The sequence below is a fragment of the Rhineura floridana genome, chromosome 11 (genome assembly GCF_030035675.1).
Source record: "Rhineura floridana isolate rRhiFlo1 chromosome 11, rRhiFlo1.hap2, whole genome shotgun sequence".
NCBI lineage: Eukaryota > Metazoa > Chordata > Lepidosauria > Squamata > Rhineuridae > Rhineura > Rhineura floridana.
In genome coordinates this window covers 17,005,589-17,024,062 of record NC_084490.1, presented here as the reverse complement: position 1 = coordinate 17,024,062, position 18,474 = coordinate 17,005,589, and the positions used below count along the sequence as shown (strand labels likewise).

Genomic DNA, 18,474 nt, shown 5'->3' with positions numbered 1-18,474 from the left:
AGTGGTTAGAGTGATAGTGTGGTATAGTGGTTAGAGAGTTGGACTATGACCTAGAAGACCAGGGTTCGAATCCCCACACAGCCATGAAGCTCACTGGGTGACCTTGGGCCAGCCACTGCCTCTCAGCCTCAGAAGGAGGCAATGATAAACCCCCTCTGAATACCACTTGCCATGAAAACTGCTTTCCCTTTCTTCTCTGGCCCGTGTTGTTCTTCAGGCTCCCATACCTTTAACAATGACGGGTAGAAACCCAGCAGATGAAGCTATCGCCAGTCACCGTGCTTCCACGTTGGGAAAATTGGCATTTGTTTTCTTTGCCATGCAGCTAAAACACAAACTGTAGTGCATTCTTTTTTTATTTTCCAGGGATTTCAGGCCTTTTCATGGGACAAATACATATCTAACCAGGCCTGACCCTGCTTAGTTTCCGAGATCAGACGAGTTCAGGGTAGTATGGCTGTAGACAACAAATACATATCGCTAGCTCTCAATGGCTACTAGGCATGATGGCTATGCTGTGCCTCCATAGATGTAGGCAGTATGCTTCTAAATACCATTTCCTGGAAACTGCAGGAGGGGAGAGTGCTCATTGCACTCGGGTCCTGCTTGCGGGTTTCCAATGGGCAACTGGTTGGCCAGTGTGAGAACAGGCTGTTGGACTAGATGGGCCATGGGCCTGATTCAGACACATGCACACAAACACATCTAGAATGTCGATGATGCTTCTGCCAACCGTATGTAAATGCACCTTCAACATCAACTTCGCTGGACTGCTCATGTTCAAATGCCTAATCACCATCTTCCAAAGCAGCTACTGTACTCCTAACTTAAGGATGGAAAACGGAACATTGGTGGACAGCAAAAGAGGTTTAAAGATGTTCTTAAAGCGAATCTAAAAAAATGTAACATGAACATCAACAACTGGGAAGTCTTGGCCCATGAACGTCCCAAATGGAGGTCAGCTATTATCAAAGGTGCCATGGACTTTGAAGAAGCACGAATACCTCAAACAAATCCTCATCGCGACCACCTTCCATCTGGAAACCTATGTCCTCCCTGTGGGAGGCTATGTGGATCCAGGATTGGCCTCCACAATCACTTATGGACCCACTCTTAAAGACCTTATCTTGGAAGACAATCTTACTCGGCCACGAGTGATCGCCAATGAATGAATATTTACAAGACTGTACTGAAGTCCCACCTGGTCGTCCACCCACCCAAATTGTCTCTTTTGTCCCTTTCTCCCGGCTTACCCGTTCACATTTTGCGAAGCTTGCTTTTCCTTCCTACAGAAATACCTATGATAATGTGGTAGATGGAAGACTACATTTCCCAGAGTGCCTTTTCTAGACGAGGGGAAGACGTAGTGAAATGGGATCGGGCTTGCGCCTTGGCTGGGCTTTCCCGGTTCCTCTTGTGGATAAAGCAGGAAAAGGAGCGCGCGCGGCCCTGGAGATGCTTTCAGAGCCGTAAGGCTTGAAGACCCGTGGCTGCATATCGTTAAGGGGGAAATTGCCATTTTTACTCCCGGGTGAAATTTCACCCCCTCCTAAAGCCCACGTAGTAAAGAACCAGAATCTTAGTGAGCAATCAGTTCCGATCCCTAATAAATTCTCTCTCTGAGGGACTCCTGTGCCTTTGACAGGTCAGCTGTAATGTCGGGTAGAAATTCCATCTGCGAAGCTTTTCCCGTTGCTTTATCTCCTATCCGAGAAACGCTGCTGCAAAATACTTGTATGTCTGCATGTAATGTTAGCATTTTATACCTTCCTCATGAGTAATATTTCATTTAAAAAATCCACCTTTCAAGGTTAAAGATATGGGGTCTCCCCTATTTGGGGTGTGGGTAAACGTGTATCTTCCCCACAAAAAAATCACATTTGTTTTTAAAACAATAGTCTTGCGCTACCAAACACTGTTATGGGATAAGCGTGCGGGGATTCTTATCCACAAAAGCTTGTGCCATAATAAATTAGTGAAAATTTCTTAAGAGTGCTGCAAGATTCTTTGCCGTTCTTGCTGAAACGGTTTAGTATGGCCACCCTTCTGGTTCTTTTTTTTAAGAAGCAAAGAAGTAATTACGAAGGAGGAAGCGTAGATCAATGGTTAGAAATAGGAAGATGAACTCCTACAATCAAAAACTACAGCCCCCATAGCCCATTGCTACTCTTTCCCAGCATCCTTTGCAGCTCTAACCTCATCAAACTGAAACAATCGAGAGCTGCCACTTGGCAAAAATGAACTGGCAGTTGAATTGCTGGTCACTGGATGCTGGCTTGCAAAGCGTAGACTGAATTGAAGCTGATGGTGTCATTGCTAACCCCTGAGAGACTAGGGAGGCACAGGCACTGCATGGGTGCTTTTGTAAGTCGTGCCTGTATGTGAGTTGCAATCAACAATCACTGTTGGAAAAATATGTCTTTTGGATTCATCAGCGGTACATTATTGTAGTTTGATGTTTTGCATGTCCAGGAGCGAGGTGGAAAGGAGTTTGCTGGTCTGTGTTGAATTCTTATTGTGGAATCTGCTTGCAGTGGTTTCCAAACTATTTTTCTCATAGAAATCCATGAGACGCCATGCTCTAGGACAGAGGTGGGGAATCCTTTTCAGCCAGAAGGCTGCATTTCTGGCTGCATTTCTTCCTGAGCAACCTTGCCAGTGTCAGGCAGAGCCAGAGGTGAAAGTGGGCACAGCAATTCGTGTGACTTTTACTTGTCTGTGGTCAGAGTGCAAGGATGCATTCCAGACAGGCAAAAACTCAAAGGAGGCCAGTAGGGGATGTGGCTGGGAAGGGGGTGTGCCCCGAGGAGAGTACCAGGGGCCAGGTAGAAGCTTGGAGGGCCGCATTCGACCCTTGGGCCTGAGGTTCCCCAGCCCCGATCTAGGTGTTCAGACTCACCAGTTCTGGCTTTTGGGGTTGGCTAGATTTTATCTTCATTGTTTTTAGATTTTTAATGTCTAGGTATTGTATGCCTATTTTGTACATCATCCAGAGTGGCTGGACAACCAGCCAGATGGGCGACTAATAAATCCAATAAATAAATAAATAAATCTCTAAGAGAAAGATGACAATTGATTAATACTGAGTGTTCTTAAAAGTTTAGGAGGTGCTTCAAATATGACCGATGTTGGGGTTCAACCACTTTGTATGGAAAGTTATGGCTCTCAAAGGGCTCAGCGCTACCAGGCCTTGCCCGATGGGAGGCTAAGCTGTGTTCCAGATAGACCTGAAAACGGAGGATACCATTCACTACGGGATATCTTCATGGTGAGTGAACTGCTTTTTGTTTCTTTGCGTTGGGTATCGTTCATACAAATTACTATTTATTAAAAGTATCTCTGTGTGTCTGTTTGTGGACACACACACACACACACACACACATCCATTGTTTCTTGGCATTTTTGCGGTACACATTTAGTAGAGTGGAGTGACTGCGGATGGTGCCTTTGTGTGTATTGGTGGATATCTGTCAGGTGTGAGTGATGTTTGGATGTGTAGTGGGTGTGGCATGATTTGTGCTGATATCATAGGGAAGCTGAGAGAAGCTGTCAGAGAGAATCTAGGTGCAATGTGTATTTGTTAGTGAGGGTGAGTGCTGCATATTGTGAGTCTTGGCAAGAGGGAAAGGATCCCTGACTCATCAATATTTTCAAAATGTTCTGCTTTGTGTGTGATTTTGGGGGGGATTCTCATTATTTTATTTAGTAAAACTTGTTATTTTTGTAAGCTGCTTAGAGGCTGTCTTAGTATTAAGCAGCGTGTGGGTACACATACATGCACAGAGCTGTTTATATTTTCGAAAGACTGATACAGATCGATTGAGGCACAATCCTCTACGTGAGTTCTGCCCGCTCATGGGAGTTGTAGTCCAACAGATCTGGAGGGCGCCAGGTTAGTGAAGACTGTGCTATAGGATTAGTTGAAAGCCCCACAACACCACCAACTAGATACGCCACCACCGTGGCAGATATATACTGGCAGAATACCTTGAATATGCACCAGTGCAACAGCTAAGATGGGTCAGAGCCATGGGTGGGATGAAAGAGACCCAGTGAAAGGAGCACACCCTATGGGTCACAGCCATACTCCTGTCAACAGAGCAACTGGTACCAGCCCGAGATGTGGTGCAAGGGATTTCTTTCTTCTTGTCCTGGCCCTTTGGGTGCTTGACAAATGAATCTCTGCTGCTCTGGGTAGGTCTTGATCGCTTGCCCTGGAAGGTACACAGACTCCCTGCCCTGGGGAGGATCTCTGCAGGTGCTCTTTTGTGTGGGCTCTTCTTTGTATGTTGGTCACCAGAGCAGTGCTTGTGAAGGAGTATAAGGGGACTGAAACCTGTAGGGATGCCTGGAGACCGGCAATAGTCATTGCTGACTGCATCATTTGGTCTGATAGGTTTGTGCTACTGTCACATTGTTTTGCATGTTATAATCAGAGCTTGGAAATTTTACTTTTTAAAACTACAACTCCCATCAGCCCCAGCCAGCATGGCCACTGGATTGGGCTGATGGGAGTTGTAGTTCAAAAAAAGTAACTTTTCCAAGCTCTGGTTGTAATGCAGGGGTGTATGCTGCATGGTATCTCCTCATTGCTGTGAGTTCATTGGCTTCCTCTGTGGTGGGAGTCATTGCTGATAGAGTCTTTGATTGGTGGGCTATGATGGTGTTTTAGAGGACACTGGGAGTGAGTCTGCCATTTTGGATTTTCTGGATTGTGTGTTTTTCCCTCCCATTCTGGGCTGAGTGGGTATAGGAAATGGCAGCTGTTCTACCAGTGCAGAGAAGCCTATCTTTCCTCTTCCCCCATCCCCCCTATATAATTGGGGTATAGGATTACTCCTTTAGTGTGTGCATAAAGGGTGATTTATGTTTATGAAATGCAAATCTTTATTTTATATATTTATGTAAGTATTTATAAACTGCCCTGTAATAAAATATCAAGGCAATGTACAGTAATATAAAATATTTTTAAAAAATTAAAAGCAGTACAAAACAATCATGAAATTTGCTCAAAATTTTTTTAAGGAACTGCATAGGCTATACCAATAGCTATACCAAGTCTTCAAGAGACGTGAGGATGCCTGCTGAATCTCTGCTGGAAGAGTGTTCCACAGCATGGGACTGGCAACACTAAATGCTCGAGTTCTGGTTTATGCCAGTTGGCCCTCTGTAACATGGGGGGGTGGGGGGAAACTAGCAGCGCCCCTCCAGATGATCTCAGGGTCAAGCTGGGATGTAAGTGTTTATGTGGTTCTTAAGGTATCCTGGTCCCAAGTTCAAGGCTTATCAACACAAGAGCCTTGAACCTGGCCCAGTAAAAAGTGATCATCTTTGGAGGAAGTTGGAATTAGACAGGGGCTGCTGAAATACCCTAAGAGTTATATAATGGAGGCATGTCCTTATGGTTGTGGATTTCAGATAATTTTGCCCTTAAGAACATAAGAAGAGCCTGCTGGATCAGGCCAGTGGCCCATCTAGTCCAGCATCCTGTTCTCACAGTGGCCAACCAGGTGCCTGGAGGAAGCCCGCAAGCAGGACCCGAGTGCAAGAACACTCTTCCCTCCTGAGGCTTCCGGCAACTGGTTTTCAGAAGCATGCTGCCTCTGACTAGGGTGGCACAGCACAGCCATTATGGCTAGTAGCCATTGATAGCCCTGTCCTCCATGAATTTGTCTAATCTTTTAAAGCCATCCAAGCTGGTGGCCATTACTGCATCTTGTGGGAGCAAATGCCATAGTTTAACTATGCGCTGAGTAAAGAAGTACTTCCTTTTGTCTGTCCTGAATCTTCCAACATTCAGCTTCTTTGAATGTCCACGAGTTCTAGTATTATGAGAGAGGGAGAAGAACTTTTCTCTATCCACTTTCTCAATGCCATGCATAATTTTATACACTTCTATCATGTCTCCTCTGACCCGCCTTTTCTCTAAACTAAAACCCCCCAAATGCTGCAACCTTTCCTCATAAGGGAGTCGCTCCATCCCCTTGATCATTCTGGTTGCCCTCTTCTGAACCTTTTCCAACTCTAGAATATCCTTTTTGAGATGAGGCGACCAGAACTGTACACAGTATTCCAAATGCGGCCACACCATAGATTTATACAATGGCATTATGATATCGGCTGTTTTATTTTCAGTACCTTTCCTAATGATCCCTAGCATGGAATTTTTCTCTCTGTTTTTTCTTGCAGTCGGTCTTCCTCCCCCAGGGTTATCCTGAAAGTGTGAGTCCAGACTACCTGGCCTACCAGATTTGGGACACAGTGCAGGTAAGAGGCTGTTGTCCATCTCAGGAGTTTCGGTGGGCTGGTTGGGAGCCAACATCCTCCTCCTCTTCTGCCATCTCTCCATTTGCAGAGGCTGAAAAAATGAAGGCCTCACCTCTTTTTAGGTTGCATTGGAGGAGTTTCTTTTTCAGAAGGGTTTGGCTTTGGTGGAACCATGTGTGATTGAGGTGGGATCAGATATTGATGAGTCAAGAGAAGACCTCAAGCAGGTGATTAACTGGGACAAAAAGCCTGCCCTAACTCTCCTCTCTTTCCCTCCTTCCCCCAACTCAGGCCTTTGCCAGTAGCATCACAGGGACATTGGCCACCCAAGCAGTGCTGAAGGGGGTGGGAGTCGGGGATGAGACTTCAACTGTTGCAGCTGCCACTGTCACTTGGATACTGAAAGGTAGGAGCCTGCCCTTCCATTTATCCCCTGTGCTCTTCCTCTTCTGATCTTGTCCTGTGGTTAAAAGTACCTTGAGAGTCTTACTTGAAATTTAGGCCATGTTTGCACGATACATTAATTCCACCATTATCCCACTTTAAATAGCTATGGCTTCCCCCAAAGTATCTTGGGAAGTGTACTTTGTAAACGGAGCTAAGAGTTGTTGGGAGACCTCACTTCCCCTCACAGAGCTACAAATCTCAGAGTTCTGTGGAAAGAGGGACTGACTGTTAAACCACTCTGGCAATTGTAACTCTGTGAGGAGAATAGGGGTCTTCTAACAGCTCTCAGCATCCTTCACAACCTGTTCTTCCCAGGATTCTTTGGGGGAAACCATGACTGCTTAAATTGGAACAATAGTGGAACAAATGTATGGTGTGAATGTGGCCTTATACTTGATACCTGGCCCCCCCAAACCCAATCCTCTTTCCTGCTTCACAACATTTGGGTGCTTCAGACTTCCTCACCTGTCACTTCTTGCCCCACCCACAGCCACAACTCAGTTATATTTCCTCACTCTTTCAAAACTTTTGGAGCTTGAAACTCCATCTACATTTCCTTTTTCTGCTTATTCTTACTCACCCCTCATAAGGGCTGTTCCTCGTTGCTTATTTGAACCTGTTGCATTGCCTATCCCCTAACCTATGGCCCTCTATAGATGATGTTTGGACTCCCAACTCTGATCAGTCCTTGCCAGGATGGCCAATGGTCAGGGATGATGGGAGCTGTAGTCTAGCAACATCTGGAGGGCCACAGGTTGCCTGTCCCTGCTATATGGCCATGTTTGCACTATACATTGAAAGCAGTATTATACCACTTTAAACAGTCATGGCTTCCCCCAAACAACCATGGGAACTGTCATTTGTTAAGAGTGCTGAAAGTTTAGGACACCCGAATTCTCCCCACTCAGCTAAAAATCCCAGAGTTCCCTGGCAAGAGAGACTGGCTGTTAGACCACTCTGGGAATGGTTTAATGGCCTATGTGGTGGTTAAGAATTTGAAAGTCAGAAGGTGCATCTGTAAACACACCTTTGCTATGGACCCAGGAAATCATGGCCAGTTCCTAGCTCACGTTGATCCTTCAAATGTTGATTGGGTCTGGTCAGGCAAAAACTATGATTGCCATGCAAAGCCCATTGCGCTGGCCCTTCAGAGGCCTTCCTCAAATCTTTATCTGAACCCAGAACCGCTCAAGTTAAGATGGCCCCCTCAGCCTCATGCCCCCTTTCTAGCTGTTGAACTCCCCCCGCTCACTCCTTGTCTGTATCTTGCTGGTTTATAATCTCTTCCCCCACCCCCAAAACATCTTGTTACTTCCTGGTTCAAAGTGCATCCCAAGCCACCCTACTGTAAACTTGTTTCTTTATGAGGGCCACTCAGGTGTGTGCGCTGTATCCCTTCTTTTACAGATGGGACAGGAATGCTGGGTCGAATTCTCTTTGCCTGGAGCAAGGGGTGAGTCCTGCTTCCTCTCTGCATTGGTGCCGATGGTGTGGGAAAATATATCTGGGTAGGACTGCTCATATCATACAAGTTTCATTTGTGTAAGAACGTAAGAAAAGCCCTGCTGGATCAGGCCAGTGGTCCATCATAGCCCAGCATCCTGTTTTCACAGGGCCCAACCGGTTGCCTTTGGGAAGCCCGTAAGCAAGACCTGGGCGCAACAGCAACTCCTCCCAGTTGTGATTCCCACCAACTGCTATCCAGAGTCATACTACCTCCGACAGTAGAGGTCGAACATAGCATCATGACTTTCAGCGATTCATATCCCACCTTTCCTTCAAGGAGCTCAGTGGGACATACCTAATTCTCCTCCCCAACCCTCTCATTGTATCCACACAACAATCCTATGAGTAAGCTAGGCTGCAAAAACATGAGTGATCCATTGGCTTGAGTGAAGATCTGAACCTGGGGCTGTGTATACACCATGCATTTAAAGTAGTAGTAATAATAATAATAATAATAATAATAATAATAATTTAATTTGTGGGTCGCCTATCTGGCCAGTGGCCACTGTAGGCGACGTACAATTTAACAACAATACATTACATCATAATAAAATACATCATAAAATACAATATAACAATAAAACAATAAAACAGTTCCAGTACAGAGTAGTAGGCTATTCGTCGTAAAAATTTAACCCTCCCCGTAAGTCCCAAAGGCCTGTCTGAAGAGCCAGGTCTTCAAAGCTTGGCGGAATACATTCAGGGAAGGGGCATGTCGAAGGTCATATGGGAGGGAGTTCCAGAGAGTGGGGGCCGCCACTGAAAATGCCCTCTCTCTTGTCCCCGCCAACCTAGCTGTTTTAGTTGGCGGGATTGAGAGAAGGTCCTGTGTGGCTGATCTTGTTGGGCGGCATGGTTGGTGGCGCTGGAGGCGCTCCATCAGATAAACTGGGCCGAGACCGTATAGGGATTTAAAGGTTAATACCAACACCTTGAATTGGGCCCGGAAAATAACTGGGAGCCAGTGTAAGTCGAACAACACTGGGGTGATGTGTTCCCGGCGGCGACAGTTTGTAAGTAGTCGAGCCGCAGCATTTTGTATAAGTTGTAATTTCCGGACCGTTTTCAAGGGTAACCCCACGTACAGCGCATTACAGTAATCCAACCGAGAGGTGACCAGGGCATGTACCACCAGTGGGAGCTGATGAGCAGGAAGGTAGGGTTGCAGTCTACGAATGAGGTGTAATTGATACCAAGCTGCCCGGCTCACTGCCGAAATCTGAGCCTCCATGGACAGCTTGGAATCAAGAACAACCCCAAGGCTGCGGACCTGGTCCTTCAGGGACAATTTCACCCCGTCAAACACCAGGTCAGCATCTCCCAGCCTTCCCTTGTCTCCCACGAGTAGCACCTCAGTCTTATCAGGATTCAACTTCAGCCTGTTCCTTCCCATCCATCCACTCACGGATTCCAGGCACTTGGACATGGTCTCCACAGCAGACTCTGGTGAAGATTTAAACGAGAGATAGGGCTGAGTGTCATCCGCATATTGGTGACACTGCAGCCCAAATCTCCTGATGATTGTCCCCAGCGGCTTCATATAGATAATAAATAGCATGGGAGAGAGGATAGAGCCCTGTGGCACACCACAATTGAGAGGCCAAGGGTCTGAAACCTCCTCCCCCAATGCTACCTGTTGATGCCTGTCGGAAAGAAAGGAATGGAACCACTGTAATACAGTGCCTCCAATTCCCAATCCCTCCAGGCGATGTAAAAAGATACTGTGGTCAACAGTATCAAAAGCCGCTGAGAGATCGAGGAGGACAAGAAAGGTGAATTCTCCCCTATCTAATGCCCTCCTCATATCATCAACCAGAGCGACCAATGCTGTTTCAGTTCCATGTCCAGTCCTGAAACCCGATTGGTATGGATCCAAATAATCCGTTTCATCCAAGTGTGTCGACAACTGATTAGCCACCACTCGCTCAATGATCTTGCCCAGGAATTGCACATTCCCTCCCCCCTACAGCACTACAGTTCCCAGCACCCTTTACAAACTACAGTTCCCAGGATTCTTTTGGGGGAAGCCATGCTCTTGAATGTATGGTGTGTACACAGCCTGGGTCTCCCTCGGCCTAGTCTGACATTCTGACCGCCAGCTCTTTTTCTGAGCTTCACAGCCTGTTCTTTCCCTTCTTCCAGTTATCCCTTTTTCTTTTTCTCTTCCAGGAGCAAACTGGACTGTGATGCTAAACAGTGGAGGTAAAGAGGGATGTTTTGATGCCCAGGTTATAGCTCTCTTGCTCCCTTGTTCCATGTCCAAAATTTGGTACAAATGCAGTACGTCATCACCCTCTACTTTCTATTGGTTCATTAGCCAGGCCACTTTTAGATAGACGTTCCAGTTTGAAGGACAGCTTGTGGCTTTGCTTAAGTGTCAGCTTTGGTTTACAAGCACACCCACGTGGTCCTCTTCTTGCAGACCAAGAGCAGAGGGTGACAGAAATGTCTGCAGAATTAAGAGGGTGGCAGCAAAATGTTTAGCAGGTGACATTAGAACAAGATCTGCAATGGTACCCTCAGTTTAGGATGATGGATTTTGGATATATTAATTTTATCGGCTGGCATCCTACATAAATGCTAGACTTTTAGTAGGATAGTTTGATTAATCTGTGTATCTGCTTCTTACTGTTTTTGTATCTTCCAATTGCAGCGGCTTGTGGCTAATGCAAAGAAAGGATTTGATTTGTAAACACACCCACAAGGCACTCTATAGTCTGACCAGGACGATGACAAGGGTTCCCAAGCTGTGCTCCATGGCCTGTCTGCATTAAGTATCCATGCTGATTTTTCATTGTATTTTCATTGCTGCTTTTATTTCTTATATTGTATTTTTATGGTATTACAGTTTGAATTCTATGGAATATAAATGGTAATACCATAAAATACAATGTAAGAAATGAAAGCAGCAATACAAATCCAATTCCAAATCATTCTGTATTTAACGCAGCAAATAGCAATTGCTACGGCAGCAGCACAATCCTGAAGTAATCCACCAAGACTTTGGCAATTTTCAAGTGGCCCACGGGGAAAAAAGTGTGGGAGCCACTAGACTATGGCAAGTAGCCTGGTCTGATGGTGTCACTTTGGGCTTGTGTTTGTGTGTATGTAGACATATTTGGCATGTACCATAGAATGTAAATGCAAACTCTGTGCATGTGTGTGTGTGTGTGTATAAATCAAATCAATTCAATTTATTGTACTAGCCAAAGGCCATGACAAATACATTAAAAACGTAAAAACATACAGAGGTATGTAGAAGTATACAGAGAACAAATTGCTGTTGCAACCAATAATATAAAAGAATTTCAGAAGTTACCATCAGCGAGCTCAGTTTAAGACTCTGAGGGGGAGGGGAGGGGGAGAGTGAGTGAGTGAGAGAGAGAGAGAGAGAGAGAGGACTGAGAAACACTCTAAGGTCAAAGCACGTTTGGGTTTAGTTTTTTTTAGTTGAGTAAATGTTAAGCTTGTTTGTTTGTAACCATTTGTACTTGCGTTGTAAAACCATCTTATAACACCAGTCCCGCATTATTTCATTTTGTATTATTTGCATTCCAAATTTGCTAGTAATTATAATGGGCTGTCACCAGGTAAGCTCTACTCAGAGCAGACCCATTGAAATGAATGGACCTAAGTGAATCATGCCTAGTAGCTTCAGTGGGACTACTCTGAGTAGGGCTAGTGTTGGATACAACCCATTATCACCAGCTGGAATACACAATGAGGAAATGGGCTTTTGACTCAGTGGGGCCCTTGATGGGTATGTGGTTGCCCTTCAACCCCAGTTAATTGACCTTTAATTCCCCCCTCCCCCCAGGCTCTTTGCTGATGTCCTGAATGATGTGGCTATCTTAATGGAGATCCTGGCTCCAGCATTCCCAGCATGCTTCACTCTCATTGTGTGTGTCAGTGGCTTCTTCAAGGTAAACAAATGAGGCTCCTGTGGCAGATGGGAGTCAGCTTGGTGATACGTTGGGGTAATTGGGATGGGCTCTTGCAGAGGCCTTGGTGGGTATAACTGGGCCAGACCTTTGATTGAACTCCTGTGAGCCAGTATTGGGAGGAAGCCTTGGTTTGACACCTGGAAGAAGCTTGGCGTCTGTTTTCATCCCGATTTCCTGGCGGATTGTGGGTGCATGCAGACGAGGAGGCCTTGATTTGATGAGCTGCAGTCAGCTTGAGGGGGTTACACTGCTGTGTCTGCTTGAGGCCCACCAAGCTTCCCTTCCCTTCCCCCATCTATTCCTTTTTCTCTCCTGCCCTCTCTCTGCCTCAGTGCATTGTGGGAGTTGCTGGAGGGGCCACCCGGGCAGCTCTTACCATGCATCAGGCCCGGCGGGACAACATGGCAGATGTTTCGGCCAAAGATGGAAGCCAGGTGAGAGCTAGGCTGGGGGGGGGGGAGAGGGGAATTAGCCAACCCTTGGCATGGCTGTGTAGGGGTCATGAAAGGCCTGAGGCCTCCATTTTGACCTCTGCTAACTTTCTTTCTTGATTACCCAGGAGACCCTGGTGAACTTAGCTGGCCTGCTCTTCAGTCTTCTCCTCATTCCTCTCATAGTCGACAATCTCCAGTGAGTGAAATAGTGCAGTTCCCCCATCTCTCTCTCTCTGTCTGTGGTAGGGAGGTGGGCTGTGGAAGAGGTACGATTTCCAAGAATAAAAGGAATGGAAGTGATTGGTGGGTGGATAGTGAGGGAGAGAAGAAAGGCTTCTGATTCTTTGGTCTCCCCACCCATTTCAGCCTCACTTACTCCCTCTACGGCCTCTTCACCGCCTTGCATCTCTACGCCAACTATCGGGCAGTGCGGGCCGTCTGCATGGACACCCTCAACCGTGCCCGGCTCCGCCTGGTCTTGCGTCAATTTTTGCAGGGCGGGAAAGTGCCCGGCCCTGCTCTCGCCAACCCTCAGGAGCCTCTGCTGCTAGGTAAGTGAGGGCTTGTTTGGGAGGGAGGGAAGAGTGGTGCCCCCAGAGGGCTTTGCCAGTGCTCATGCCGCAGTCTCTTCTTCTCTTCCCCCTCCCCCGCCCCTTTGTTGGGAAGGGGAGACTGTAGTGACTTGAGGGAATGTTTGCCCCTGAGGTTAGAGATGGGGAATCTCAGGTCTGGGAGCCAAAGGCAGCCCTCCAGGTCGCTCTGTTTGGCCCTCAGAACTCTCTGCTAGGCCACGCCCCTCACTGGCCCTGCTTCACGCCCTCAAGGGTTTTTGCCTGCTGAAATGTGCCCCTGGACTCTGATAAGTCCTCCTGCTTGTCTGGGTGGAGGATAGAGAGGTCTCTGAGTGTGCATAGAAACTCCTCTACAAAGGTAATGTTTACATTCTTTGCTCCGCCCACTTTTCCTTCTGGCTCTGCCCACCACTGCCGTGTGGCCCTCTGAAGGGTCTCAAGAAGGATACATGGCCCAGGTGGTTGCCACAGTGGAATTCTGCAGGCACGGTGACCCCTTGTTCTTCTCCATGCATTCTGGCTGTGATCCTCTGAGCCAAAACTGCTCATGAGGGTTTGGCCCACAATGGCCACCATTGGAGTAGAGTGCCAGGCCTCTGCCAGCTGGGAGCTTGCCTGCAGGTGGGGACGCGATATTGCTCCCCATTGTTTGGGGTGGGATTCAGAGGGTTACTATTGGGACAAGACATAGCATTCGCGTATATCAAAGGAGTGAGGAGATAATGGGAGACGGTCACTGCTGTTGTGCTTTGCTGCGAGTCTCTCTCCTTCCCTTGCTACCCTGTGTGGAGTGCTGTCTCCTGGCGCTTCCAGTGTGGAGTTTGGTGTTGAGTGTTTTGTATCTGAAGTCCCAAGGCTAGCTACCTATAGAGATGTTAGGCAGAGAAATGTTTGCAATGCTAAAGCCTACCCTTTGGGATTCCCTCCCCTTGAATACTAAACAGGCGCCATCTCTGTTGTCTTTTTGGTGCCTGCTGAAGACCTTCCTCTTTCAACAAGCCTTTTAAGTAGAGACCTTATCCTAGTCCATATCTGTGCAGGAATCTTTACAGTTGTTTTGTTTTCCTGATGTTTTATATATGTTTTTATTGTCTTGTCATTTGTTTGCCATCCTGGGCTCCTTCTAGGAGGAAGAACGGGATATAAATGTAATAAATAAATAAATGCTTGCTAAGTCCCCCTCTGTGCTCTGAGGCCGGACTGCTCTGTGTAAGATGTGAAGTGCAAAGTGCCCTTTCAGCAGAGGTCCTCCCTTTCTGTGGCCTAAGTATTTGTGACCTGAGACCTATCCCCATGCCATACGCCCTATCATCTGACTTCATAGTGCCTGTGTGCGATTTATATACTGGTGTGTGTGCACTATATGCTATGCTCTGTCATGGCGATGTGGATGGCTATGCTGGCTGGGGCTGATGGAAATTGCAGTCCAAAACATCTGGAGGGTACCAGATTGGGGAAGGCTGCACTGTAGCAAATCTGTCATGGTGATGACATATCTTGGGTCCAGCATCATAGTGGGACTTCAGTCAGAGCCCCTCAGCCAGCATTATTGCAGTATAGGATTGTGCCTTTACAAACACAGCTTTTTGTCTCCCTGCGTAGGCTTTCAGCGGCAGCTCAGGATGACCCTCGGGGCTCCGCTTCACACAGTGGCTTCCAGGTGAGTAATGACGATTAGGTGCCCCTTTTCTTTTCCATCTTGTTGAAGAAGGCTTGAGCTATCGTATTTATTTATATCTATATTTTCATACCACTTAATATAGTAATAATAATCTCTAAGTGGGTTACACAAAAACAATACCAATACAACAATAACCATCAAATAAGATTTCCTAAAAACTAGGTGAAAACCGAAACAAGTACACATCGCAAATGAAACTGAGCAGTGTACAGAACAGAGAGTTTAAAAATGTGAAGAGACGGAGTCCAGGAGAGCTTGGGTAAACAGAGACAGTTTAAAGAGGGGCTGAAAGGTCCTTGTTGCCTCCGATGCACAGAGTACCCAAGGGGAGGGCATTCCAGAGGGGGGTGCAATCATTGAGAAAGGCCCCCTTCTGCATTACCACCCAGTGGCAGCCCATAAATATAACGGGAATGGTGTTTATAGAGATTTTAAAAATAAAAACTATGGGTTGTATCCAGTGCTAGTCCTATTCAAAGTAGACCCGTTGAAATGAATGAAACTAAGTTAGTCATGCCCATTAACTTCAGTAGGTCTACTCTTGAGCAGGACTATCATGGGATACAACTCCTTGTATTCTACTAAGCAGCACTCTTCCAGATGCAACCTTTTGTCCCTGGGCCCAAACTATTCTTCCTGAATGCAGAGGAGCCACAGAGGTTCGCCTTTTAGGTTGAATCTCCGCCCCCACCACCCGCCCTGCCCCACCCATGGCGCATCTGCGTCACTTTTAGTATTTGTGTCTTTCTCTTCCAAAACCCACCAGAGTTGTGGACTTCCAGAAAGCTCTTGAAGGGAACTCTACAAATTATTTGATTTTCTTCAACCAAGCAGCAGGTGGGTAGGTGAGAAAGCTGCAGGTAAGAAGGACTTCTGTGCGTGCGCATGTGTGTGAAGTTTCCTAACACTGTGTGTGTGTGTTTGAGAGAGAGAGAGGTTACATATAATGTGTGTTTTTCAAATCCCATGGCTCCTTTTGAATCATGTTGCTTGCTTTGTGTATTTTAATTATGCAATATGTTTGTCTTTTGATCGCAATCTGCCTTGGAGTAGATTATGGAAATGTGGGATACAAATTGGACTAGCATTATTTTTTGTTGTTGTTGTTGATATTTCCTATTTGTTTATTATTATTTATTTATTTATTTTTGTTGAATATTTCAAGGGGCAGCAAAGTTTGGATGGTTATCCAAAACTAGCTGTTCCTTAAATCACTCATGAATCTTCAACCCAAGTTGATAGCTTCATTTGCTATCAGAGCAAGGCTGGTGTGGATGCATCCTCTGGTGGTGGATTTGAGGTGCTAGTAGGCAAGACTCTCTCTGTGTGGGACTTGACCCGTGAAGCAATGCTCCAATGCCTGTCTATCTTCTCTCTCTCCCCCTTCCTTTCTGTCTCCATAGGGACCGTCTCTCTTCTCCTACACCGACAGGCAGATAGCATGGATGTAATTAAAGCCTGTACTCATGCCCTTGTCCTGGAAGCTCTGCTTTATGGGGATGTGGCAACATCTGTCTTAGAAGCAAAGTCTCTCCTGGACCTGCAGCATAGGCTACGTGAAGGTGATGAACCAGGAGGTGAATCTGAAGGGAGGGGGAAAGCCATCCATGGGAGCAACCTTGGAGAAGGGATGTAGCTCAGTGGTAGAGCAGGTGCCAGGTTCAATCCCCAGCATTTCCAGGTAGAGCTGTCAGGGACTCCTCTCTGAAACCCTGGAAAGCTGCTGCCAGCCAGTGTGGACAATACTGAGCTAGATGGACCAAGGGTCTGAATGGGTATAAAGCCACTTCCTATGTTCCTGCATAGCCCACTGTGGTAAAGCACACACTTTCCCAGTTTGGTTTGTGGCATCTCCACTTCAAGCTGGGGCAGGTGGAACCTTTTTTTTTCCTATGGAGGGCTGTGTGCAGCTGGTGAAGGGTTGGACCAGAGCTGAAAGTGGGTGGGATACCCTTCTCTCTCTCTCTCTCTGCTGCTGCTTACATGACATTAGGCTGAGGGATGGTGTAGTGTGGTGCAGTGGTTAGAGTGTGTGTCTAGGGCCTGGGCGACCAGAGTTCAAGTCTCCACTCAACCAGGAAGCTCACTTCAGCTATCTCATGGGGTTGTTGTGAATGTGGAGGGGACCACCATGCACCCCACCTTGAGCTCCTTGGAGGAAAGGTGGGATATAAATGCAATAATGTACTAATAATATTTTTTAAATACTGCCCACCCCTGGCTTAAAGGGTTGGGAAGGATGTTTCCTTTGGCTTTGAAGAGCTACTGCCAGTCAAAATAAATGATGGTAAGCCCTTGAGCCCACTGGACATAAGGCAGCTGCCTTTATAATTATGCCCTTGTTATGACCGATCCTTATTATCTACCATGTGATTTTTAGAGATTTTCCCATTCCTATTCGGCCATTTTTTGTTAGTTTTTGTTTGAATTTATATCCCACCACATATTTTGAGCTCGTGTGTGTGTGTGTGTGTGTGTGTGAGAGAGAGAGAGAGAGAGAGAGAGAGAGAGAGGGAGAGAGAGGGAGAGGGAGAGGGAGAGAGGGGGCTTATTCAGTATTTCATTTTTAAAATGCAAAGTCATTTTTTCTTGGTTTGTTCTTGGTACAGTCCTGCAGGGTAGGGCGTTCTGATTTTCTTTCTTTCTTTCTGGATCATTCAGAATCTGAGAACAAGGAGTACGCTACAGTTTGTGAAACCCATAAGTTATTGGACAAGATATTCCCCAAATTCCTGACAGGTATGGGGTGGTGATGTAGATGCTGACTCTAGCATTAAAGTAAAAAAAAAATCTGAACATTGTATCATGAAAAGCTGTTTCATGCCCTGTATAGGTTGTGCAAATTTACCAAATATGCCTCTAGTTGCTTGTTTTGTTTAGCAGTACAGTAGAATAAAATTGGATATGGAAAGGGTAGGCAATTGCTCCTTACTGAGGATGAAACTGTCTGGCTTCCTAATTTTTATGAGGCTTTGCCCACAGATTTTCAAACTAATCTTCAGTCACAGAGGGTAGAAACTTGCTTTGGTTTTAAATGACAGCTGAGACTGTCCTGTTTTTTTTAAAAAAATGCTGCTTTACCCTCGCATGAAAAAACCCCACCCAGCCTTTCTTATATTTCATTCCTCTGCATTGGCCTATATCAGAGAGGTAGGAGGAGGAAAGTGTAGATGCAAAATTAATTATGTGTGTATAGCTATATATCACACACAACCTTCTTTTCACACTGGACCCATTTATCTTTTCCAAGGATTAACAGCAGCAGGATGGGTGATAGAGCGGAACCTTCTGGGCCCGGAGGAGTGGCGTGTGGATTGGACCATTCCTGGAAAGAAAACTCTTTGACTCTTGAGAGACATTTAATATGGATACAAAGGACTTGAATGAATCCCATTTGCCATGGTGATGCCAGTAACTAGAGGCCTCCGGACCTGTCTGTGCTTCGCATGGAGTTGTCAAGAGTTATAATGCCAAAATGGAAAGGAGCTGGCTGTGTACCCCTTCCCTCTCTGTTTTTTTTTTAAGGGAGAAAAGGGAGCACAAATAGAAAACATTTTTATATACATTTGAGATGAAGTTTTAACAGTTTTTTCTTCTGCTTTTTGGTGTGTGTGTGTGTGTGT

The 18,474-nt window shown here is 46.2% G+C and overlaps 1 protein-coding gene across 10 annotated transcripts; it reads left to right on the top strand.

The window, feature by feature from the left end:
• Positions 1–1,453: 1,453 nt before the first annotated feature.
• Positions 1,454–18,421, top strand: RUSF1 (RUS family member 1). 10 transcript variants are annotated; one of them, XM_061588831.1, is made up of 15 exons: positions 1,454–1,645; positions 3,105–3,268; positions 6,190–6,267; positions 6,559–6,673; positions 8,122–8,167; positions 10,390–10,422; positions 12,038–12,143; positions 12,497–12,598; positions 12,724–12,794; positions 12,965–13,149; positions 14,773–14,830; positions 15,618–15,688; positions 16,255–16,428; positions 17,513–17,590; positions 18,102–18,421. In XM_061588831.1, exons 2-15 carry the CDS (start codon positions 3,119–3,121, stop codon positions 18,194–18,196), a joined length of 1,362 nt encoding a protein of 453 aa, XP_061444815.1. In that variant the 5' UTR covers positions 1,454–1,645; positions 3,105–3,118; the 3' UTR covers positions 18,197–18,421. The 10 variants fall into 10 exon arrangements, with proteins under 10 accessions (XP_061444815.1, XP_061444813.1, XP_061444809.1 ...); XM_061588829.1 differs by lacking the exon at positions 1,454–1,645 and adding an exon at positions 1,646–1,734 and having other exon boundaries at positions 3,100–3,268; XM_061588825.1 differs by lacking the exon at positions 1,454–1,645 and adding an exon at positions 2,173–2,364.
• Positions 18,422–18,474: the final 53 nt, after the last annotated feature.